Source organism: Hippopotamus amphibius, chromosome 3, assembly GCF_030028045.1.
Source record: "Hippopotamus amphibius kiboko isolate mHipAmp2 chromosome 3, mHipAmp2.hap2, whole genome shotgun sequence".
NCBI classification, from domain to species: Eukaryota; Metazoa; Chordata; class Mammalia; order Artiodactyla; family Hippopotamidae; genus Hippopotamus; species Hippopotamus amphibius.
In genome coordinates, this window is record NC_080188.1 from 44,293,816 (window position 1) to 44,321,167 (window position 27,352).

The window sequence follows — 27,352 nt, forward strand, 5'->3', positions numbered from 1 at the left end:
GTGGAATTTTCAAATGCTCTTGTTTAAAATCCTAGTAATTTGAATGCCTTCTTTACAACTCAGTTTTATGTAAAACTTTTGGATTATTTTAGAAGGCCCATCAATATGTATACATATCACTGATTCACTTCGTTGTACAGCAGAAGCTAACACAACATTGTAAAGCAATTATACTCCAGTGAAAAAAATTCCATAGCATTTTGAAAGCATCTCACTTAAACTCTCTTAAACTCAGGTTCTCCTGGTTTCTAATGATGTTTTTCTTTTCTGCCTCTTCTTTGTTCAGGTCCATCATGAGTGAGAAACGGGACTCAAATTCCTCAGAAAACTGGCATCACATTTGGAGTGTCAATGACACAAAGCACGATCTGTACTCAGATATCAACATCACCTATGTGAACTACTATCTTCACCAGCCGCCAGTGGCAGCGATTTTCATTATTTCCTACTTTCTGATCTTCTTCCTGTGCATGGTGGGAAATACAGTGGTTTGCTTTATTGTAATGAGGAACAAACATATGCACACAGTCACTAATCTCTTCATCTTGAACTTGGCCATAAGTGATTTACTAGTTGGCATATTCTGTATGCCTATCACGCTGCTGGACAATATTATAGCAGGTATGTTGATTTGTGTGCAGCTCAAACATACTATGAGAAAATATTTGTCCCATATCCTAGAAGCTGTGGGAGGGTCATCCATTCATTCACAACTATTTATGGAATTGCAAGAACTGCTCCAAGTAGCTGTCCTCATGGGGTCTACATTCTAAATGAGGGTAAAAACAACAAACAAATAGCTATATAAGTAGTCAGAGAATAAAAAGAATTATGGAGAAAAATAAAGCCAGTGACAGAGATGACGTGTGGAAGCTGTTATTTTTATAGAGTATTCACTGAAGGTCATCAGTGATTGATGACACTTCTTACTGAAGACTGAATTTGCTTAACAGTTCAGGGCATTTATAGTAGAAATATTATTAAGAATATAATGGACTGTAAAGCTCAAAGAACGGTTAAGTGTGGTTTCAATTGATGCAATGTCTTCAATCTGATATAAACAAATATTTAGGCCCTCTTGTGGTTAGCTGGGAGGTTTCCAACAGTTTTGGATGGAAGGTGGAGTAGCGGTACCAATGATTTCTCACAAAGTGAAAGTTTCATTCATATAGTGGTAATTTACATGTGCAGCATAAGTAATGGTTCGGGTATGACCCTAGAGTACTTCTGGGCCCATATTACACTTCTTTAGCTCTATGTTAGACACTCTGCAAGTACAGGAACAGTGTATTTACAGCTCCCAGTGCAGTTTTGGTGCATTAGTACCTGCGTAGTAAATATCTGTTGTATTAACTAATGAACAGCACTCACGATATACATATTCCAAATCTGTATGAGAAAAAAATGAAATCAAAGCAGCATATCAAAAAACATTTAGATCAACATGAGCCATATCATGGTTCTTGTCCTTTCATGGCATTCAACATCAGTTTACGGAAAAATAAGAGGTTTCTATTTAGAATTTACTTCTGTTTCTTTCCTTTCTCTGGAGTGGGAACCAAGGAGAGTTTAGATAGCCTATTCTATTATCATGTACCGCATAGATTCTGTGCTTTTGTGATGCTTGTCATTAAAAAACTATTTAGTAAGGATATATGTTTTCAAGATATTATGCTAGATGAAAAGAGACAGTGAAAGAATTGATAAAAATTGTTATTGTTATGGCTCTCAAGAAACTTATTTTACCAATAAGAAATTCTCTCAATATGTCCCCCATAAATATCTATAATTAAATTATTATTTAAATTTTTTTTCATGTATAGTACCCGTCGTTACCCCTGATTCCCATTTCCAGGAGGCAGCCACATCCAGCATTTTTTGCCTTTATTTTGGGTAGTTACTATCATATTTCTAAATAACGTGTTTTCATTCTAATATATTATCAGACTGCAGATGATGTAATTCAGTTATCATTATCCTCTTCTATCCCAAGAGGAGGTTTCCCTCACCAAACTCCACTGAACTGACAGCACTAGGATGAAAGAACATAAATCCATAGAAACTGAGTATCTGGATATGAGATTGGAAAAACAACATGATTGGCTGAAATTTGGTATAAATTTATGCAGAACTGCAAGTATACATTCACAGTCTTTACCTCCCTCATTCTCTCAATATGAGCATATCATAGTTTTTTGTTAAATCAGTATTTAAGGTATGGGTTCCTATTATTATATGTATCTTACCCCTGCTGAGCCATATAGAGTACTATGATAGCAACTTTTTCTCTTCTAAAATGTTTTTTGTTTTCCTGGACTTAACGGGGGCATCATATTTTGATTTGCTTAGTGTTTTGGAGTGTACCTATCAATAATGTATCTGCAGATTCTCTTCTAGGAGAGTTAAATTACGTCAATACCTTCAAAAATATTAAAAAGATGTAAATGGCATCTTTTTTTCCTGGAGATACTGCTCCAGGTATTCTCTATCCCCGTGCTCCTACCCAGGCACATTGCTCTCCAGGTAAGCAGCTCAGCTCTTGCTCTGGGATGCTCCTTCACTGAGAAGCTAACCACTCTCTTCACCTCTCTTTATGCTCAGTCCCCTGTGTTCTGGATGCCAGTTTATTTTTTCTTGGTTTATTTCTCTATTTGCTTCTTGTGAAAGGGTGCACTGAGATAAAAATGTTTGAGATATTGTAGGTCTGCAAATAACTTTATTCTGCCTTCACGCTTCATTATAGTTACCTGGACAAAGTATTCTAGGCTGGACTTTTTTCTCCCTCAAAATATTTAAAGAGATTGCTCTGTTGTTAGTGCTGAGAAACTTGGTGTTGCTGCTGATGCTATCTGGCCCTTGCTTCTTTTACTTATGACTTGTATTTTGCTTTTCTTCCTGAAAGCTTTTAGAACTTCTCTTTACCTCAAGTGTTCTGAATTTCAGGCATTGAAGCCTTGACATAAGTCTTTTCAGTTTCACAAGTGAGGTCTTTTCAATCAAAAAATGAATGCCTTCAATCCTGGGGAATTTTCTTGCAGAGTTCTTTTACATTTTCCTTTCTCCAACTCATATTAATCAGATATTGGAGGTGGAGGTACTGGGTTGCTGTTCTTTAAAAATATTTTTTCTTCCATTTTCTGCTCCTTATTATTTTACTTTCAAAGATCTTCTCAACTTTCTCTTCCAAACTTTATGTTAACATAAAGTCAACAGCCATTCCTGTTATATTTTAAATTCTTTGAGCTATTTTTGTATTTTTCATACACATACTTTTCATGGACAAAATGTGTTATATCTCTGAGGTTATTAGTAATAATTTTTCTTTGTTTTTTAAATTTTTTGTCTACCTGTTTCAGATTGGTTTTCTCCTGTTTTATTCTTCCTATTTGTTTTAGTCTCTTTCTTTTATGGTTGAGGTTTCCCGAATAGTCAAATACTATTTAGCTGCTTGTATTTCAGACTAAGGTACTATGTGGCTGGCTTGAACCTCTGCAGGACTGGGGTCTGAGGTTAGGCCCCTCTTGGCTTCCCTAATCTGGATCGTTCATTGGGAAATCACAGCTATCAGAATCTGCCAGTCAAAATATGTCAGTGTTTTTGGAAGGATCACTTGCCTTAGAAGGAAATTCTCTAATTTACTGCCATAAGGGTTATAAGTCTGGCTGCTGCATTCTGGAGCTGAGTGGGTCTCTGGACCAGCAGTGGTAGCATGTGCAGTGTGTATGTACTTTTCACTCTATCCTCCTGCATCATTGTGGCATAAAGCCATTCAACCACCTATTTTAAGATGGTCTGGATAGGTGACAAAATGTTTCTTAGCTTGGATTATTTAGCTTGTTGGGAATATTTATAATTAGATAAGAGTATTTTTTAATGAACTATAAGATTTTTTTTCAAAGATAAATTTAAAAAAATCAGAAATATGTAACACTCATCTCTTGGGAAACAGCGGAAGAATAGTGTTACTTTCTTGTAACAGCAGAGGAGCATGTAGAATATCAAACTCTAAATTTGATGTGATTGATATTAAATATCAAATGTAATAGTTTTACCAATTTCTTTTATTAACATTCTAGTAACTGAATTTCAGTTAGGAAGTAATTCAAACAGACTACTTTTGTTCATGCAAAGTGCTCTTTATTCTCAAAATATGTCTTAGTTCCTGCTGTGATAACAAAATACCATAGACTGGGTGGCTTAAACAACAGACATTTAATTTCACAGTTCTGGAGGCTAGGAGTCTGAGATGAAGGTGCCAGCATAGTCGTGTTCTTGGTGAGGGTCCTTTTTCTGATTTGTAGATTGCTGTGTGTTCACATGGTCTTTACAAGGTGCATGAACATGGGGAGAGGTTTCACACTCTCTTCCTCTTCTTATAAGGGCACTAATGCCCTCATGTGGGCACCATCCCCATGGCCTCATCTAAATCTAATTACTTCCCAAAGGCCCCATCTCCAAATACCATCACATTGGGGGATAAGGCTTCAATATATGAATTTGGGAGGGAACACATTCATTCCACAACAAAGAAATCATTTCATTACATTATATATAACTAATATTAACTTTATTTATTCTATATGTGACTCTGATTCCTCATAATTTATGGAATACATTTCCAAGTCAGAGAACCAATATTCTTCCTGTTCTATTCATTTAAAGGGCATTATTGCATAAGGGTTAATGGTTTGGACTCTGGAACCATACTGCTAGGGTTTAAATCCTTAATATGCTTCTAACTAGTTGTGTGGCAAGGCATGTGATATTTGTGTGTTTGTTACATATTCTATATCATGAGGAGAATAATAAAGCCTTCAAAAGCCTGTTGTGGGGATTAGATATATTAATAGATGCAAAACATTTATTACAGTGTACAGAATGTTGAAAGTACTGTATAAGTTTTGACATTATTAATATACTGAAAAACAGAGATCTGAATATATTAATGAAAATAACAGGAAACATTGATTGTTCCCTGGATATCATTTAGGAAACAGTTGCTTCTGTCTAATTTCATGTCTTTCTCTTCATAATTTCAGTGAAATAAAAAAATATACATATGATCTTTCCAAAGACTGACTGTTCCATTTCCCTTTCAGGATGGCCTTTTGGAAGTACAATGTGCAAGATCAGTGGCTTGGTCCAGGGAATATCTGTGGCAGCTTCAGTCTTTACTTTAGTTGCAATAGCAGCGGATAGGTAGGTCAGCACCAAACTCTGAATCCAGAAAATTGTGCATATCTGCAACCAATCCACCTAACCAGTGATAAATGTATAATCTACTAAGTTTGGGTATATCTACTTAAAACTGTATCTATAATATGTATCACTTTAAGAGCAAGGCGTGCGCGCGCGCGCGCGCGCGCGCGCACACACACACACACACACACACACACACACACACACTAAGGGCTCAGTAATAAAAAATAAAACTACTGAAGTTTCCATATTTTAAGAGTAAATAATTACGGATGATGCATGTCTTAGTTTGGGCTGCTATTAACAAATTACCATAGACTGTTTGTTGAATGAATAAATGAAAAAATAATATTTGAAGTTTCAATAGTTGGTTTACAAAAAGAGCAAATACCTAGAATTGCACCTATGAAGATACCCATAATTTAAGGATGAGTAAATGAGAGAATTCAGTGATTAGACTAGATGAAAACTTGAAGGTTAAGACAGACAATCTTACACATGCAGTGAGGGACAACAGAGCAGTCAAAGCTCAAGCTAACTAGTCATTATATAACGATTAGATAAATTCACTTGGAGTTGCTGCTGGGCCACTTAAAAGCTCTAAGTCTCCTTTCCTGCAGATCTGGAAAGTAATAATTTTCAGTTTTATAACGTCATCACAAAGCCAAAGAAGATTCAATAGATGATAGTACTTTGAAAAATATAAACTGTTATACAGTTGCATAATAATATGATTATCTTTTAACAAACATAATGAATATCAATAATAACAAAATTAAGAATCACCATAACAAAATAGCAGTGAAATGAATCAGGCTTACTCTACATACTGTGACAACTGTCATGCTCAGCAGAAGACACAGAGCCCTGGGAAGGTGCAGAAACAGAACTCATGATGGGAACTCTCAGACTCTTATAGCTGTGAAACAAACCACCAAAAAACTTAAAGGCTTAAAACAAAAATGCTTTAGTATTTGTCACAACTCCGGATTGGCTGGGTGCCTCTGTGTGGTTCTCTTACTCTGTGTCTCGTAGCTGAAATCACTCAGGCTTCTGCTTACGCCATACTTGCTAACGTTCCATTAACTGGCCAGAGCAAATTGCAAGACCAAGCACACAGATCATGTACAAGGGGACCACAGAAGGGCATGAGGGAGAGTATAAGAATATGGGCTCCAAAAAAAAAAAAAAGAAAAAGAATATGGGCTCTGGAGCCAAACTACATGTGCAAGAATCCTGTGTAATTATGGGCAAGACTTTTTACTTTTTCTAAGCCTTTTTCCCATCTTTTACATAAGACAGCTTGAAGAGCTTCTTTAAGCAATTCATGCAAACCAATGGAAGAGAATATTAAATGCCCATGCTCAATATAGAGTAGTTACTCAATATAGATTAGTACTTTGATTATTAATAGTGTCTGAAATACTCCACTCATTCGTATTTTGAGTTGAAATTTATCTCATCTGTTAATTACAGAAACTGGTAATGGTAACTTCCTCTGTTTGAGAGGGAGTATGGATAGAAGACTGTAATTGCTGAAATAAATTTAATTAACGACTCAGAAGTTGCGAGGCAGCCCCTCACCAATACTTGCCTTTAATTACAGGTTCCGATGTGTGGTCCACCCTTTTAAACCAAAGCTCACTGTTAAGGCAGCGTTTATCATCATTATGATCATCTGGGTCCTGGCCATGGCCGTTATGTCCCCATCTGCAATCATGTTACATGTGCAGGAAGAAAAATATTACCGAGTGAGACTCAACTTCCAGGATGAAACCAGCCCTGTCTACTGGTGCCGGGAAGACTGGCCGAATCAGGAAATGAGGAAGATCTATACCACTGTGCTGTTTGCTAATATCTACCTGGCTCCCCTGTCCCTCATTGTCATCATGTATGGAAGGATTGGAATTTCACTCTTCAAGACAGCAGTGTCCCACACAGGCAAGCAGAGCCAGGAGCGGTGGCACGTGGTGTCCAAGAAGAAGCAGAAAGTCATTAAGATGCTCCTGATCGTGGCCCTGCTTTTCATTCTCTCCTGGCTGCGCCTGTGGACTCTGATGATGCTCTCAGACTATGTTGATCTGTCTCCAAAGGAACTGCGGGTCATCAACATCTACATCTACCCTTTTGCACACTGGCTGGCCTTTTGCAATAGCAGCATCAACCCCATCATTTATGGTTTCTTCAATGAGAATTTTCGCCGTGGTTTCCAAGATGCTTTTCACCTCCATCTCTGCCAAAAAAAGAAAAGCCCGAGGAAGCCTGCACCCTAAGAGCCAAAAACAATGTGGTCATCAGCACATCTCATCTGTCAGCTCAGGAATCCACAATTAAAAACCCACATGAGGAAATTGTGCTTTGTAGGAAAAGTGCTGAAAAACCCACACAGGAATTAATGATGGAAGAACAAGGAGAACGTACCAATAACAATGAGATGTAAAAAGAGCTGGTGTGATGATTTTAACTCTGCTGTGTGTTATATATTGAAATACTGTTGCTTTTTATGGCTTTGTACTTCAGTTCTTTTTACGAATGTTAGAAGCTCTCTCTGGAAAAAGGTGAACAAAATGACCTCTGTTCTTAATCAATCTTATGGTGTTTAAAATATATACAGAGACCCATATACAAATTTGCCTGGATAAATCTATTTTCTAGGACCAGTTTTCAAAGCCTAATCTTTTCCAGCTTAGCTATTTGTGTACGAATCAATCATGTGTTTCGTGTGTGTGTATATGTATACAACACACACACACACACATTTTCTTCAAATGGTGATAAATGGGCAGTTCTTTGCATGAGAGCACATTTTGTGAATGCTCCCTTTGCTTTTGAATTGGGAATTTTAGACTACAGAACTATTTATCTGTGCTTTTAAAATGTACTTAGCTTTCTTAGAAATAAGAACAGCAATAACAAATAAAGGGACACTGTATTTCCTTGTAATTAAAGGCTGATTTGTTTTTCCTTTCAATGAGTAAAAAGCTGGTAAAGTCATAACCTTGTTCCATAGGAGTTATTGTTGGCTTTTTAATATTTTCATAAATGAATTTAAGCTCTAGCTGAACCCATGTTTCTTGTAGAGGTGATTCAAGATCCCAACTTGACCTCCTTTCTAATAGAATTTCTGACTCAAAGAAGCAAATCTTTTAATAATGCAGCAGTTGGCAGAGAATGGCAGCTCTCTTTTAAAGGGCTTAATCAGAGATGTTCAACAATCATAAGGTTCCCATAAAGTTTGAACAAAGCAAGACTGATTATTCCAGATTTCCTACTGGGCACATTTAAATCCAAAAGTCCTACTGGATTAGTACAGCTGAACATTGTTGCGTGTTTCTTATTGATTTGTATTTATTCCTCTTCCCATTCTTTGGCCATTTTCCCATTGTATTTTTGTTGTTGTTGTTTTTGCCTTTTATTTATTACTATGCACTTTTTTTATGAGCCACCAATAACAGGCAAAATGATCTTTTTTAGAAACATAAAAATAATCTCAATTCTCTGCTTAAAAGCCATTAATCATTTCCTTTCAAATTAGGAAAATAAAACAAACTCCTTACCAAAACTTACATACCTTTACTTTCCTGCCCCCATCCACCTCTTAACCTCACCTCAAACCCAACTCTCATCATTCACACTGCCTGACTTTATGTTCCTCTATCTTTGCCAAGTTCTTTGCTGCTTCTGGGTTTGCACCTGTTTTCTTCCTGCCAGAAATGTTCCTCCCATTGGCCTCCACAAGCTGGTTCTCGCATCCTTCAGGACACAAACTAAAACTCACCTGAGCTTTGTTTATTCCTTCATGACAATTCTCTTTATCTGTAATTATCTCCAGACTCATTTATCTACTTGTTTACTCTCCATAAGCTTTACCAGAAGGTAAACTCTGTAAGGGCAGGAAGTTTGTCTTACTCATCACTGTATCTCCGTTGCTGAGGGAGTGGCACATGATGGATATACAATAAATACTTATTGAACAAATTAATTAAGTAGTTGCAAATATTTTCCAGTAGTAATTTGCATTCTAATTTATTTATGATTGTTATATTTTATTTTTAGACATTGAAAAGAATTCAGAATATAATAGAAACATTGGATAATTTAGAAAAGAAGATGAAATAAAATGATTTCTTATCTGGTCACCTAGTGATAACCACTGTTGCTATCATCTTGGGGCATGTGTACCTGCTTTCTTTAACAAAGTTATGATTCTGGGGCATGTACTTTATAACTTTTTATTTATTTAGTGTATCAAGAATACATTTCCATGTCATTCTTCAAATATTTTATTCATGTTAATACCATTCCTTAATTTATTAAAGTTCTTCTCTGTGGCTGAAAACATAAGCTACTTCTTAAATCTATAAAATGTTGCAGTTATGTATACTTTGAATAATATTGGGCATATTTATAATTGTCTTAGAATGGACTTATAAAAAATGTAACTGCATGACCAAAATGCATATACATTTGTTAATGTTTTACTACTTATTGTAAAATATTTCTTAAACAGGTTTTAATATTTTATACTTCCCTTAGTGGTGTTTGCTCACTCACACACTCTCAAATATTGCATATTCTGTGAAACAAATTTTTCTCGCCAGTTTGGTAGGAGAGAACATGTATCCCCATGTTTAATTTCATTTCATTGTTATGCAGCTGGACATTAAAATAATCTTTATTCAATTCAATTTATTTGTATTCATTTATCTTCACTTGTATTTGTAAGAGAAGGAAAACATTTCCCTTCTCTTCTTGGTTCTTTTGCTCACCCAATAATTAAATTGACGTAGGACAGAGTAATAGGAGAAAAACAGATTTAACTACATACATATGGGAGACCCACGAAGACATGAGAGGCTCCTGGACAGTTAGGCTATTGAGGCTTATATGCCATCTTGAGCTAAGGACAAGGGGGCTAGGGGTTGAGACTTCAAAGGAGAGGAAGACAATTCACAGGAAGGTGGGAAGAGCAAATATTTGTTAAACAAATGTTTGTCATGCCATATGAAGTCCTTCTTATGTAAAAAAAAAAATAATGTTTTGTAATAGCTCTCTTCCTGGTGCAGGCTCCCGATCTAAATTCTTTTAGGCAGTTAAGGGAGAGATAAAAAGCTCTTCTTGAGTCTTCTGGGCCTTAGTCATATTCAGCTTGAAATAACCACATGCCAAAGTGGCACATTCTGGGACAGCCTCCTCTGAACCCCCTCATATTCACTTGCGTTTCCTTCTTAGTCAATTCCCTCTTTGTGTCCTTTGCTATCTTTTCTGTTAGATTATGTGATTTTTTTTCCCCCTCAGCAACCTATAAAAGTGCTTCCTAAATCAGAATATTAATCTTTGATCATCAGACATGTTTCAAACATTTACTCTATTTGATGTGTGACTATGTATGTGTATATGCATAGATAAGAGGATAAAGGTTAAGCAACTCTGATAGAATGCAAAAGTACATTAGCTTAAAGAATATAGATGTTCATTTTGTACCTGATGTTAGTGGTCCAATTTAGTGGGGACCATATTACCACACAGTAGCAAATAGCATCCCCATTTTACAGATGAGAAACTGACCTCACAGAGGTAAAGGAAATTGTTCAGGGTTGTATAACAAGTGACTCATGGAGCCATATTCTAACCCATGTCACATTCAAGGAGTATTTATTATGTGGCAGGCACTGTTCTAAGCTCTTTACGGGAATCATCTCATTGAATCCTTATATACTATGAGGTAAGTGTTACCAATATTCACCTTTTCAGACAGACACAAAAGCTGAAGCTTAGAAATATTAAGTACTACTACCATATATAAAATAGCTAGCTAGTGGAAAGCTGCTGTATAACACAGGGAGATCAGCTCGATGACGGGTGATGACTTAGAGGGCTGGCATAAGGAAGGCAAGAAGGAGTCACGGGAGGGAGGGGATATGGGGGTGTATGTGTAGATGCAGCTGATTCACTTTGTTGTACAGCAAAAACTGGCACAACAGTGTCAAGCAATTATATTCCAATAAAGGGCTTAAAAAAAAGGAATATTAAGTATTAACATAGGGAAGAAATTAAGAATATTTGTTCAGGATTCAGATTGTCTAGGGTTGCATCTTGGCTCTGCCACCTGGACATCAGTTTCTAAAGTTCTCAATACTTCAGTTTCCTCATCTGTAAAATGGACATAATAATAGGATCATTTGGAAATTTAATGCAATATCATATGTAAATAGATTAGAACTATACCTAGTACTCTCCCATTTATCAAGAGGAAACAGTTCATATCAGCCTGATGTCTAGTACCAATTTTTAAGAGGCTTAGTACCACTCAGATAAAACTCAGAGGTTAAAGATGACTGTTCTAAATTGGCCACTTGAACAATAGTCATTAAAAACAAACAACAGTATAAAAACTCGATCTTTTACTGAGTCTTATGTGCCAGAAAATAAATATAATATGCATCAGGACTTTCTTGTACTTCATTGCTTTCTTTTATATTTCTAGCTATCTTTCTTTTTCAAGCAGTACTTTTTTCAAAGGAATATTTACCTTATTACAAAAAGAAAAATCCTACACCTATTTATTCTACAGAGCTTTCCATGTAAACAGAGAGTTCTTGAGTATACATCTTCAGAAACAGTTGGAAAGTAATGAAACGGTGCTGCCGAATAACAAAATGGTGAATTAACACAACAATGTGAAAGTAAGGTAAATATTAAGATAATTTTAAAATAATATCCAAAATAGCAAATGGCATTGCACATTTTAGTTGTTTTTATTCCCAAATTCATAAGCTTTTTACAAGTATTATACCAACTATTATTTAAAAAAGAGTCAGACTTTGGTGTCAAAGGAGCAGAATTCAGATTCCATGTATAAATCCCCAGTTAGACAGGTGACCTCTCTGAGCTTCAGTTGTCTCATGTATAGATCAATTTCGATAGTGACATTTGCATTACAGGTGCTGTGATGAATTACTGAATCAAGGTATAGAAATTTCTAGAAACATATGACACAGCACACATATTTATCAAGAATAACTCTTCCTCCATTCATCATCCAATGTGATTTTTCCTCAAGATACTTATGTTTTGGGGTCAATCACAAACATCTGTGTTCTATTTTCTGTTCAAGTTCCACTTATATAATTTTAACCCAGATATAACTAGGACCTTATAGTTATATGTGGATTACAATATTGTATTGTTCTTGTCTTATTCCAACCTTGGGGCAGGATTCAACACTTTTCTTTAGTCCCCAAAATAAATCCACTGCATTAGTGTAAATGGGTACTCTTGCACATAGCCAGGTAGTCAGGAAAAAAGGGTACATCACATGCCGTAAAGCAAAACTTCATAAAAATCAATATGAGATGTCTCTATTCCACCATGTTGTCCACGGAGTTCCATCTTTGGCTGCCTTTTCTTCCCCTGCAGTCTCTGAGTAAAGCTATTCCCCACCCCAGTTCATCCTCTTGGTTAGTTTCTCTCTCTTTTTCTTTCCCTTATATACCACATAAGCTGAGATAAAGGATTCCTTTAAAGAAAACGGGTATTGTTATCCAAAGGAGAGAAATGGATATTGGGCAGGCAAAATTCAATAAGCTCCAGTTTATCCCATGGTTTATCAAAGTCAGTCTTCTTGCTAAACACTTGATTATGAGTATTCTTCCACTTAATGAAACACAGCCCCAACACGTACAACTAAAGACATCTGTAAGCCACTTCCAAAACGAGATGACACAAATTCATGTTTAATTACTGAATCCAGCTCTAGGTCCTTCTCTCACAGTGATGTGATTAACTCTTAATCATGGATCTTCACACCACGCAACCAATGACTCAGTGATGAATTTAATAATACTCAATATACACGATATGTAATAACTAAAAAAAAGGTATAAATCATAAGATTACTATTTGGGGAAAGGGCAAAAAAAAATAGTAATTACTGGTTTGTAGCATATTCTTTGGCCAAATCTGAAGACTTGAGGAGATGCATGATGAAAACAGCCAAAGTCTTATTAATACAGGTTAGAGAGAGTGCTGTGGGAACCATGTTAGTGGTTTAGCAATCTCAGCTCTTTATTTATTTGGCAGAATACATTTTTACAACTGCATGGACTAGTAACCAAAGCCATAGGTCTTAGGCAGTCAAGTTTCTTGGGCCTTTAGCAACAAATTCTTTCTATCCTCCCAGCCTTTAGATTAATGAGTCACTTGCAACACCTCACTTCTACCAATAAATTTCTGTATCAGGTCTCTTTGAGTTACAAATAATAGATCCTGAACTTAAATTTGCTTTCAAAAAGAAGTGAATGTATTGCCTCATATTACCTGAATATCCAGTGGTGGGCAACTCAGTTATGAGTTGATCCAGGAGCCCTAAAGACATTGGCTAAAACCTATCTCTTCAGCTCTTGCCTGGTTTTTTCCATGTTAGCTGAATTCTCAGGCATATAAAATTTCCTTGTAGCAGCTAGCTGGATTCTGGGAGTCCCAGACTCAAATCTAAAAATCTTTTTAATGTTAATGGAAATAGAATTTTGTGTCTTCCCCCAATCATTTTCACAAAAATCTGAGGATTTTACCAGATCCACGTACATATCCTTCTTGTGACAGGCATTTTGTCTAGGGAGATAAAAGTATTGACAGCCCAAGCTACAGCTTCATTCCCAACCCTGGATATTGATAACATTCCTCTACAAACCACAGGGCCTTAAGATGCTTGCCCTCCACCACACACACACACCAAGAAAATTGTGACATTTCGACTAGAAAACTGGAAATGAAGGCTTATGCTGAGCAGGCACAAGTAAAAAATTCACTTGACACATGGTGTTCATGTGTATAACCTCATACTCAGTCTTTCTAGGATTATGTTCCTTCAGTGGTAATACAGATGGTAAATAATAAATTATCATGTAAAAACAGTTCTTTGGGGTCTTATAGGCATTTGTCCACACATCATTTAGTATTCTTCTTGGCCATTAAAGCAAGGTGGATAAACTCAGAAGTCAGTTAATTGTTTTAACGGAAATATAATGGAAATTTAACGGAAATATGAATGTGATTTTTCACATTTCCGGCAGTAATGATGGCACTGATACATTTGGTACCTTATGTAATGCCAGTAGACCAGTGTATGCGCTCCTACTTCCCTCTTACCAGAGGATACTTATTTTGGGGGAGGAATTATTAGAAATTTTGGAATAATGCTAACAAGAATGACGGTAACAAAATCTAAATTGATAGCCAATTGGCAAAGCAATCCAGACTGAGATGCTTTTGACTTTTCAGAGGGAGGGATTTTTAAGCAAACCGTGCAGGATTCTTCTTGCCATTCCAAAGATTCCAACCCAACAAGTTTAGATAGTCTAAATCCCACTAGGTAGTATATTTGAAGCAGTTAATAAACTATATTAGTTGAATTTTAGTCCAACCATGGTACTTAGGAAATACTATTCTGTGACGGATTGTTACCCAGTTTGAAAGAATATTTTTTAAATGCTTGATAATATGTAGTAGAAGACAGAAATTTCAAAGGATGGCATGTTGTTAATGTTAGAAAATCTGAAAGGCAAGCCTGAAATGACAGTCACCTTGTATTAAGATCTTACTATGTGACAAGTACTTTACATTCAATACTGTATTTAATCTTCAGGATGACTGCAAAGTATATACTACCCACATTTCACGTGAGAAAAATGAAGCCCAGAGAGGCCAAAGTTACTCAACAAATAATTTTGAAACAAGTAATTAAATTCAGGAGTGTCAAATGTCAAAACCCATAAAAATAATCAATTTATTTAAAAAACCCTTTTATGAATTCTTGTTTGCAGGTAAATATTAAGTAAAAGTACCATTGCTCATTCTAGGCAGTTTGATGTAGATAAAGAGCCCAGACTGGAGTTTGAGGCATTGGAATTTTAACTGCAACTTGCTAGCTACATAACTAGTAAGGAAATTTACTAAGGTATTCTAAGACTCACTTTCCTTATTGATAAAAGGGAAATAACATATGTGTCACATTATTTATAGAGAGTAATGCAGTAGCAGATACATATGGAAAATTGTGGTAAATAATTTTAGTGTAAGTAGCAAATAATTCCAAGATATTTGATTTCGTATGTGTATAAGGCTGTTAACAACTCGTTATTTGAGCCCAGGGACCAGAGACAATACTGCAAAGATAGTTCATCAAGTTTATCAATATTTAAAAGTCTTAAGTAGACTTCCTGGAACATAAGTAAATGTTTTTCAGTCTTAAGTACTTAAAATCAGTCATGCTCATGATTTCTTCTTGTATCGTTCAAAGAAATGTTAAATCTTTCTACTTATGAAATTTTAGTTCTTTAAAGGAAATGATGCTTTGTAGGTTCAGATGAGTTGGACTTAGTGTATAGCATTCCATTGTCATGGTGCAGTTCATGAGCTATAAGAAGTAGGTAGTATATGTCATTAGATAAATAAATATTCCAATACACTCTTTGTGAAGACAATTTTGAGGAAGGCTGGACAATTACAAGTCATCTCCATGAAGTTTTGTTGCTCTAGAGAACACACTGTTTTATAAGCATTTTAATATAAATTTTAAGTTACGGAAATAAAATGACACCAAGCTGTACAGAAATAAAATACACATAAATTACTCTAATTTTGTAATTTAAAATACTAAAAACAAATACCTAGCCTGTCTAGGAGGAAAGATTGCATGTCCTAGGAAAATCTTTTCTAATTGTAAGGACATGCAATTTTTTCCATCAAAGAGTCACAGAATATAGGAATCTGAAGGAAGCACAGACAGCAAGTATGACCTTATAACTCCCAAAAACTTTTGACTTAGTTTCAAAAACATCCAAGGCTGATGTAAAATAGTTTACAAACCTGAATCTAAGTTAATGCACCTATATCCTTTAGGGAAAAATAGTTTTTATTTTGAAGGAGAGAAAATCAGTGGCAGAGACAGATAAATTCTACAGATGAAGGAAGATAGGAAGAGGAAGAGGATGGTAGAAGCATTCCTTTAAGCAGAAATTTTAGAAAACTAAGGCTTTCCTTGACCATCATTAAGGCTTTGAGTAGACAGCACCTGCTCCCACGATTAAAGAGTAACTCGCAAAGCAGATAGTGTTCAGTTACACACTCAGCGGCCACTTCATCAGCACTACATCTTCACCATTTCTGCATCTGTACCTTCTAGTCGCCCCTTCTATGGGGATAGAATGCTTCCTCAACTGTGAGTTGTCTAGTCCATCATTTTCTTATTAAAGCACTGCCGCACCTCGAGGCTTGCTGCCTGGAGGAAGCCTTCAGTACTGGGAAAGACAACAGGAGAACAGCTCAGTGTTGTTGTCTCATTCTGGGCTGGAAATCCCACTCTCTTCTTTATTCCTATTGCTGAGAGCCCTTTTAAAAAACAATGAATAAGTGGAGGTTGGTACTTAACAATGATATATACCAACAGTGTGATTTCTTCTTTATCCTGTCATTAGTCATCTGCCTAATGATCAAGTTAATTACCTAAGTAAGCACCTCGGACCATCTAATATGTGTGAGGAACTTAGCAGATTCTGGGGATAAAAATAAAGAAGACTCAGAGCTATCTCCAAGCAACTCAGAGTTTAGTGGAGGAGGTAAGCATGCCGGCAAACAGCCATAGTGCCGTAGGGGAAAATGAATCTACAGTGAACTGGACAGAGAATAACAACTCAGAGCAGGCAGAGTCCAGAATGTCCAACTCGGCCTGAAGGAGATACGGACATTCGCACTGAAAACGTGACATTTCACTCAGATGCTAATGGCAGAAGTGGCAGAGGCACGATCAGGGTGAAGGAGAAGCCATTCCAGGCTGAGCAAGGAGTTGGATGCAGGACTGCTGGAAAGGAGCCTGGTATGTTTAGGCAAGAGAGAGAAAGACACTGTGGCAGGAACATGACAGGAAGAAGGAGGAATTTGTATGACGAAAGAAGTTGGAACCAGATTTGGATGGTCTTCTATAATGAGCTAAGACATATAGGTCTTCCTAGCATAGTCTTATGATTCCATTCTTTTTTCTTTTTTATACATAGCATCTTCGTTTCTCCTCCAACCTTCTTTCCTTTTCTTCTTGAGATCTTCTCAGAGAAAAGCATGGCTATATTTAATCACAGTATTTTGTTTGCTTTGACCCTTCTTGCAGAATGGATTTGATTAAATAAAAACAAATTTGCTGCCTTGGCATAATCATTAGAGGTAAAACCCTTCTCAATTTGAGTTTGTGATATATTTAGCTATAGAGCTAATCACCATGGTCTGTACCAATTGACAACAGTTAAACAAAAATGAATATGCTTAATCAACAATCTGGGTTCAAATAAAAGAAATCTTGCTTGTTTTCTTATTGCCCTCCTGATTCAAATCTGTGAATCCATTCTCCTCTTGGCTCTGAGAGTGTCTCTAACAGGTCCCCCAGCCTCTCTGGCTATTCTCAGTTAATAAATAATCTATGTTTCTGGGCATACAATTTTAGTCTAACCAAGTATAATTTTAAAACCATCTTAGATTAAACTGCTCCCTTCCCAGCTCATGTACACTCAAGGCAGAGAAACATACAGTGGGCAGAGAAGCGTGATGCACCTCTCAGTTTCTCCTTTCATCTTCTTCACCTGCCATTTGTGCCTCCTCCAGGATCAGGCATGGGAAAATTGACACATCAGGGATGGAGAAGAGGTGGGGAAGCAGGAAATTTCTTACTTGATGTGTGAACATTTCTTACTGTATTCTGGCTTTATGGGCCTTCTGTGTGACAGATGTTCAGTTAGTGGCTAACTCATTCTTACATAGAGTACAGATGGAGATTCCCTGACTAAAGTCTGGCCACTTTTACTCTGTTTCAATCCTGCACACACAGCCTCTTTTATTCTAAGGTTGCTTTGCTCCTGGGAGGAAGTCCTTTTGGCACGATGCTACTCAGTAGACATTTGTTGAATCAAATTGAGACACATTGCTTGCTGTTATAAACCTATATATATGGACTAAAAGGATATTTTGAAAGGAGAAAATATCCAGGCTCTTGTCTTTGTCTTGGTCCCTTGCCTTCTAAGGAGAATTCTCTCACTTACAGGTCTTACCTGGGAGATATCATGTTTTATTACAACTATCCTAACCAACTAAAGTTACTAAAGAACTAGGAACTTGAGGGATCTTGGTATGCCAGCCCCTTACTGGCCCTAATTAAATACTCTTTCCCCAACCAATAATCTGGAGACCAATTTCCTCCTCTCCAAAGTGATAGTTTTCAATCCTTTATTGGCATATCCATCACGACAGTCCTGCAGTAGTGCCAGGATAATGAACACTTAATACATATTTGTTGAATAAATAAATGAACAATGTAAACCAAACATTTCCTTCTACAAACAAATGTTAAATGTTTTTATGACAGGTTTAATTCACAGAACAAATTGGGAAAGAAAGTAATAATTTTGCCTTTAAAATAAATTGTGGAGAGTATTTACAAGTTTTTGACAGATTTTGTGATGATGTATATATTCTCTCTTTGGTACTCTTGTCATACAATAAACCAAAATCATTCAATGTTGAAGATTTCAAAGGAATAGTACAAGAAACCGACTTTAGTATTCTGTACATTTTGATGAAGTGGAAAGGTATAAATTTGCACTAAAACACTAAAAAAGATCTTTGTTTTAAAACATTATGCCTAGCAGAGAATCTGTAACAGAACAAGCTGAGTTAATTATACCAATTTCATTGAACCCGGTTGATTCAAAATTACACACGGAGGAATGTTGTGTGTGTGTGTGCTTGTATTTGCATGCATTTTATTGTTGTTTTGTTTGGTTCTTTTGTAAAATTCCCCAATATTTACTGGTATCTTTGCTAGAAGAAAACACGTGAAACAAAATGGATTTATTACACCTTCCCAAGGTGAAAAAAGAAATCCATTGATTTTCACAATGTGAAAAGGCTTTCATGTGAGATTATCAAAGACATCAAAGCTGATTTGCTTTCTGATTTCCTTCTAAATGTCTTCTACAAATCCCTTTTGAAGACATATGCAATCAGGCTATTCCCCTGTTTAATGATTAATGGTAATTTCCCATAATCTTTATAATGAAGCCCTAGTTCTGCACACATTCAAATGTAAAGGCATAAGTCCTCTATCATTTTTATACTCATTATTGAGTGGATAAAGAATGCACTAAATTATTGATAACTAAATGAACATAAAAAATATGTAGTAAAGTTGGGACTTCGCTGGTGGTGCAGTGGTTAAGAATCTGCCTGCCAATGCTGGAGACACAGAATCTTCCTGGCCTGGGAAGATCCCACATGCTTCGGAGCAACTAAGCCCATGTACCACAGCTACTGAGCCTGTGCTCTAGAGCCCATGAGCCACAACTACTGAGCCCGCACACCACAAGTACTGAAGCCCGCATGCCTAGATTGTACACTCCGCAACAAAAGAAGCCACTGCAATAAGTCCTCACACCACAATGAAGAGTAACCCCTGCTCACCAAAACTAGAGAAAGCTTTCACACAGCAACGAAGACCCAATGCAGCCACAAATAAATAAATAAATTTAAAAATGTATATATAGTAAGGTCAACTCTTAGTTGTTTAATATTATACTGTTTGTGGGAAAAATTTTACTGAACCAATTGTTCTCTGCTTAGATTTATCTGGCCTGAATATAATAACTGGAATGATAATAAACCTTAGCTCCTGACAAAAAAAATGTAAGGCCACTCTTGCTCCATCACTGACCTATTTTCCAAAGCTCACCTCTTGTTGTTTCCTACCATGTACCAGATTAGTCCTGCCCCCAATTCTATAAACTTTTCTCTGAACAATCTTGAGCCCTTTCACATCCCTATATTTTGCTCATGATGTGACCTCTGTTAACAAGCAATCAGGCAAGCAAGCAAAAAATATTTAAGAAAAATAATGAAGTTTTTTTTTTAATATTAGAATACTTGAAGACTAGTAATTCTGCTAGTAATCTTGCCTTTCATTTTACAGGCAAAACTGAGAGGGTCAGAAAATATCTTCCATCTGCAATAACCACAGGATTTACCAACTTTACTGCCATTTGCTGCTCCCCAATCGAAAGGCAAACTTTCCACTTGTGCACTGGATGTCATCCTTGGCAGTTATTCAAGGGCTTTCCTCCCATGATTATGCATCATAAATTCCCTGCCTCGTTCTTTACTGAATCATGCCTTGAGAATCAAAAATACTCTAATATCTGCAATCCTTAAAACAAACACGCAAAAACTTTCTCCTGAGCTCTCACCTCTTTCCAAATCCTTCTGCTTCACTTTACAGAAAAATCCTCAAGAGCTTTTTTAAAGTCAGTGTCTCCCCTTCTTTAGTCATTCCCCACGGAGACCACTTCAATCAATCTCTTATCCTTCCACTCCACCGAAAGTGTTCTGGTCAATGTCAACATTGACCACCATCCTGCTATCCAATGGCCATGATAAGGTCATGATCAGACCTTATTTTACCAAACCTCTTGTCAGCATTTTTTGCCAACTGATCATTCATTCCTTTCTTTTGAAAACTTTCTTCACTTAGCTTTTGGATTATTACTCCCAAGGAGTTTATTTCCTACTTAGAACAGGTTCCCATTGTCCTTTCTGGGACCTTTCTCCTGTTAGAAATTAGAAACTCAAATATTTCTGCTGAGACTTGAATTTCGCATGCCAAATGAAAGAAAATTTACTTGGTAGTTAACAGAGTGATATGGTGGACTCTGGAGATGATGTGATTAGAAGATGAAGATTACTTCAGTTTATATGAAAGTAACAGTGATGAACAAAGACTCAATTCAGGAAAAAGAAAGACTTTCTATATTGTTTTTGTGGGGGCTGTTATTAAAATAGAGAGAGAAGTAGTTGAAAGCTGACAGAAAAATCCATAATTGCAAATTGCAAGGCAGTAGGAGAAAAAAAAATAATTTAAAATATTTAAATTGTTATTTTGATAAACTAATCTGAGTACCTTCCTTGCATGATTTGGAATATTTTTAGAAAATGCTTTATTATTTTAAGTACATAAAACAATGATCAGGGCAAATAATTTGTAAGAGAAAATTCTCTTGGTCAAGCAGGATTGAAGTAACAAATGTGCCTTGGCATATTGTGGTTTGCAGAAGAAACAGATTGAAATGTTTTTTTGTGGAAGACTGCTAATAAATTAGATTAAAAAGGAAAGACAGATTTTCATAGAAGCCCACATGGCCTTTTTAGGAAAACAGGGGCATTCAGTATTGTTACTACTGCTGTCATTTTGTAAGCAGCTTTTAGCAGGAAAGAGCTCTCTGCAGGAGGCACCCTTTTGCCTTGTCACTAACCTTAAACCAGGCACCCCCATGCTCTACTCATCTCCAGCCCTAGCATACCTTTCAAATCTTTTGATTACACAATACCTTGCCCTATCTCAATGATTAACTGAGATTACTTCCCTGTGCCTCTTTAAAATCTTTCATGGCCAAGCAGAATCTTTGGAGGTTATTTTTGGGGGACGCTGCATCTACCATCTCCAGAGACTGCCGGCATTCTGATTAAAAGCAACTTTCCTTTCTACCAACATGCCTCTCTCTCTCTTTCTCTCTCTCTCTCATATTGATTTTCAATTGGTGAGCACCTGGACCTGATTCGGGAACAATTTTAGGCCTACAGTGAGTCCTGCAGGTGGTACCTGTACTCACTTTGCTATCTTGTTATCTCCAACACTTCACAGAGCTCCAAGACAAGAAAGTAAAGAGCCTTAGCTGTTCTTTTCTATTTTCTGTAGGGAATTAATTAGGAGCTGTCTTGTGTCAGTTCTCAATTTGAGGTAAATGGTGAAAGGGGTCATTCTGACAGAAAGTACTATGCTATTGGCTACATATATATATACACATATATATATTTCTATATATATATATACATATATATATTTCTACATATATGTGCATATATATATATATATATATATAGAGAGAGAGAGAGAGAGAGAGAGAGAGAAGGGCATTGTAAAAGTGGTAGTGTAGCCTTCCCATACAGAGCAAAAGGCAGGTTTGAGTTTTGAAGTACAGGCTAATATGACTATTGAGGAGTCTTTAAAAATCACTACCCATTTATTTTACTGCACTTGCAAAGCATGTTAAGTTTGACATCTATTGACATCTCTGTTTCCAAGTTAGAGAATGCAGAAACAGGGCTGCCTTTTATTTGTTCCCTGTTGTTTCCTGAGACAGTGGGTTTCCCTTCACTATCCCTCCTTCATGGATCTATTATCTACTAGGTTTCTGGTTCAGTCCTTAGTTCAGTGTTCCTTTGCTTTCCTTCAAGCTTTGGTCCAAGCAATGCAAGCCCCACTTACAGTAGCTCAGTTTCTATTGGGTGTATACACTGGCACATGTGTTTTGGACTCATGCTGGTCCTTCTCAAGGCAGCCAAGTCATATCTTCCGCCTCAACACCCAGTTCAATATGAAGTCTTTCCTGGGAAGCTCAGAGACAAATGGATTCTTATGGCATGTATTACATCAGATATATTAGAATCTAATTGTATGGTGTCAAACATTGTTTCCTAAGCATTCTATGAGGTTTTCTTTTTTCCTTAGAGAAATCATGTTAGTTGATTTAATGCTTATGGCATATGTAATTTATGCAGCCCCTATTCCTCCATCCCAGCATGTAGCATGAAATCAAGATGTGTTGAATTGAATTATGCCTAACAGCTGATTTCAGAATTGAATCTGGTAAAATCAGAGAAATGCAAACTTCTCTGTGCATGTCCTCTCTGGAATGTTTTCTTCAGTGTACTGATATCCATTGTTGTGAAAGATGGAGAATGAGAATTAGGTTTCCTATGGAATGAAATTTTTAATTTTTCTAAGGTTAGGTTAAATAAATGTCATAGAACCACAGGCAGCTATAAGGACTCTGATGTCACATAAGAAAAACATCTTTTCCTACAGAAAGACGACAAAGCCATCTCTTTGCCCCTACTGTGTGGTTCTGTCTTATTTTTTTCCCTCCCCTCCAAAAAGAAGAATCAAGGTTAATTATAAATTTAAGAAAAATACTGTATACAGCAACTTCTGATTACTATGCAAGTCTGTAAATTCTTAGAATAGCCAGAAGGGAATGACAATATGTGCTGTTTTGTGCTCATTAGCTGAGCTGTTGGGTATTTGTAGACAATTTAGTCCTTTCATTCCCTGGTTTTTTGCATTATTTGCTTTAGGCTTGGAGCCAAGCAAGTATCATTGTGAATTTCTTCGCTTGAATATGTGGTGACTCATCTATGCATAAGCACCAACGTGACATGCAATATTAATAGACATTAAAAGCAAAATTATCAGGAGATAGTTTTAGCTCATTTCACACTATAAAGTTAACAGGTACTATAATTTAGTGTTGCAAGTGATTTTTTTTTCATTCTCAGAAACCTCATGAATTTGTTATTGCATATTTAATGAACTTCAGTACAAAACTTACCATCTGTGCCTCACGTTTTTCATCTTTGAAAGGACAAAATCAGTGGTTTTCTTTCTAGTTTTTCAACTGAAATAACACATTAAAGGGTAAGACAAACCAGAAAAGTGGAATTTCCTCATCTGAGCAGATACAAGGCTTTCAGCCTCCTCTGCATCCACCCCCTTTTCCTCCATACTTCCCAACTTTGCCTCTCAGGCCTCCCGGCTCTGGGAGCACTTCTGAAACTACCAGACTAGATCTTCTCTAAGGTTCTTTTTGGCTCTAACATTCAGATGGTACAAAAACAGGAAACCCAAAGTTGCAGGTCACAAGGGATTATTGCTGTTAATGTGAAAGAGAGAGAAAAATTGTGTCCATAACACTTGCACGTGATTAGTACTGATTCATAAAGAAAAGACATGTTTCAACGTGAAGTTAAAACCATTAAGAGGGAACCAAGAACTTCATCTTGCTGTTCAAAGCATGGTCTGCAGAGCTGCACCAGCAGGAAATACAGGGTCTCGGACCCTGCCCCACACACACTGAATTAGACTCTGAATTTTAACAAGATGTATAGATGACCCATTTTATCTGAGTGCTTGAGGAGCACTCTGCTAAAGCAGTGACTCTTAACTCTGGCTACTCATTAGAATTGCCTGGAAAGGTTTAAAGAAACACTGATACTTGATCACCATCCCCAGACATTCTCTTCTAGTGTGTAGTGGGACATTGTTAGTTTTAGAGTTTCCAGGTGATTTAAATATGCAGCTAGGGGTGAAAAACATCATTCTAAGTAAATAATAGAACCCCACTCAAGAAACTAGGAAAATCTCCCAGGCATAACCCAACAGAAGACATGTTTCAATCCCTCAGGGGAAGAGCCACACATTGTGATTAATGACTGAGACAGTTTGCTGAGAAGGGTACATGTCACTTATCAGTGATTTGACAACCTCCAATGGATGGGTGCTGGCATTCTAAAGCAAGTATCTGAAGATGACAAACCTCACCTGACAAATGGATGGTTGAGTCTTGTGGAGACAGATATAAAAATATTAACTATGAAAAATGAATATATACAGTCCCTCCCATCAGGAAGCACACACAAGCCTCCTAGATAGTTTCCTCCACAAGAGGGCAGACAGCAGTATCAAGCAGTATTAGCAGTATTTCATCTTATGGAACTGAAAACCACAGCCACAGAAAGATAGAGAAAATGAAAAGGCAAAAGACTTAGTACCAGATGAAGGGACAAGCAAAAACCCCAAACCCCAGAAAAACAACTAAATGAAGAGGAGATAGGCACCCTTCCAGAAAAAGAATTCAGAATAATGATGGTGAAGATGATCCAGGACTTTGAAAAAAGACTGGATGCAAAGATCGAAAAGTTTACCAATGACCTAGAAGAATTAAAGAGCAAACAAACAGAGATATGCAACACAATAACTGAAATGAAAAATACACTAGAAGGAACCAGTAGCAGAATAACTGAGGCAGAAGGGCGAATAAGTGACCTGGAAGACAGAATGGTGATCATCACTGATGTGGAAAAGAATAAGGAAAAAAGAATGAAAAGAACTGAAGACAGCCTAAGAGACTTCTGGGACAATGTTAAACATGCCAACATTTGCATTATAGGGGTCCCAAAAGGAGAAGAGAGAGAGAAAGGACCTGAGAAAATATTGGAAGAGATTATAATTGAAAACTTCCCTAACATGGGAAAGGAAACAGCTACCCAAGTTTAGGAAGTGCAGAGAGTCTCAGGCAGTATAAACCCAAGGAGAAACACGCCAAGACATATAGTAGTCAAATTGACAAAAATTAAAGACAGAGAAAAGTTATTAAAAGCAACAAGGAAAAATGACAACATACAAGGGAACTCCCATCAGGTTAACAGCTGATTTCTCAGCAGAAACTCTGCAAGCCAGAAGGGAGTGGCATGATATATTTCAAGTGATGAAAGGGAAGAACCTACAACCAAGAATACTCTACCCAGCAAGGATCTCATTCAGATTCGATGGAGAAATCAAAAGCTTTATAGACAAGCAACAGCTAAGAGAATTCAGCACCACCAAACCAGCCCTACAACAAATGCTAAAGGAACTTCTCGAAGCAGGAAACATAAGAAAAGGACCTACAGAAACAACAACAAAACAATTAAGAAAATGGTAATAGGAACATATATATCAATAATTACCTTGAATGTAAATGGACTAAATGCACCAACCAAAAGACACAGACTGGCTGAATTGATACAACAACAAGACCCTATATATGCTGTCTACAATAGATCCACTTCAGACCTAGGCACACATACAGACTGAAAGTGAGGGGATGGAAAAAGAGATTCCATGCAAATGGAAATCAAAAGAAAGCTGGAGTAGCAATACTCATATCAGATAAAATAGACTTTAAAATAAAAAATGTTACAAAAGATAAGAAAGGACATTACATAAAGATCAAGGGATCCATCCAAGAAGAGGAGATAACAATTATAAATATATATGCCCCAATACAGAAACACCTCAAAACATAAGGCAAATGCTAACAACTATGAAAGAGGAAATGCAAGGCGGAAATAGAGACACAGATGTAGAGAACAAACACATGGACACCAAGTGGGGAAAGCAGGGAGGGTTGGTGGGGAATGAATTGGGAGATTGGGATACCAAATTGTACACTGTGAATATATGCTGTTAATTGTCTGTTAACTGTATCTCAATAAAAGTTCTTAAAGAAAAAAAAGAGAAATGAATATATAGGTGGCTTAGTAAGACAGTTTCAAAGGATTTTAATTTTTAGACCATAGATTATGAAAACAGATGCACTCATCATTAGCCATAGATAAGTGCATCTTACAAATGAAAAAAAATTTAAGTTAGATAAGGGTTAATTTGTCCATATTATCTACTCAGAGAAGATGTTGGCGTCCAACAGAGCTCCATGAAAGTCAACTATAGCCAAATCCTTTAGTCAATTAATTCAAGAAGAACATTGAGGTGGCAGATCAGGACACTGGCCCACCGTGCCATACAGCTAAAAATGCAAGACGTAAATCCTAGACCTCTCATCACACCAGAAGAGGGGCTGGTGACCTTTCAACCAGTGAATGTGAAGTGACAAAGTTGGACTAGATCCTAACTCATAGTTACAAGAGGTCAGGGACTCATGCTTCTCGAATCATGCAGCTAAAGTTCCATATCATGGAAGACAGGATCCCCCACCTCAAGTCTGCTGTCTGGTGTGACTAGATCCCTGTGCACTATTTCAGAATTCTATGAGCAACAGTATATGCACACACATCTGATACTGCTACTCTCTGCACATTTCCCCTCAAAAGTATTATTCCATAGGAAGGGATGTGTGTGATCTCCAGTGTTTATGTATTCGTGTTTTAATGCTTAACAAATATGTTTGTTTGGAGAGTTATCCATCTCTTTATCCAAAGAGATGAAAATATCTAAGCAAAACTATAAGTTGGGCACTTTGCAGAATGTGATGACTAATTCATGTGCCAACTTGGCAGAGCTGCAGTGACCAGATATGTAGTCAAACATTATTGTGTATGTTTCTGGGAGGGTATTTTTGGATGAGATTATCATTTAAATTCATGAATTTTGAGTAAAGCAGTTGCCCTCCATGTGGGTGGGCCTTACCCAATTAGTTGAAGGCCTGAGTAGAACAAAAGACTGACC

At 36.8% G+C, this 27,352-nt stretch overlaps 1 protein-coding gene across 1 annotated transcript; it reads left to right on the top strand.

Moving 5' to 3' along the window:
* The first annotated feature begins 293 nt into the window (after positions 1-293).
* NPFFR2 (neuropeptide FF receptor 2) lies at positions 294-7,639 on the top strand. The gene is given in 4 exon segments (XM_057729220.1): positions 294-621; positions 5,100-5,199; positions 6,806-7,443; positions 7,446-7,639. Coding segments are annotated over 4 exon segments (1,260 nt in total).
* The last annotated feature ends 19,713 nt before the right edge of the window (positions 7,640-27,352 follow it).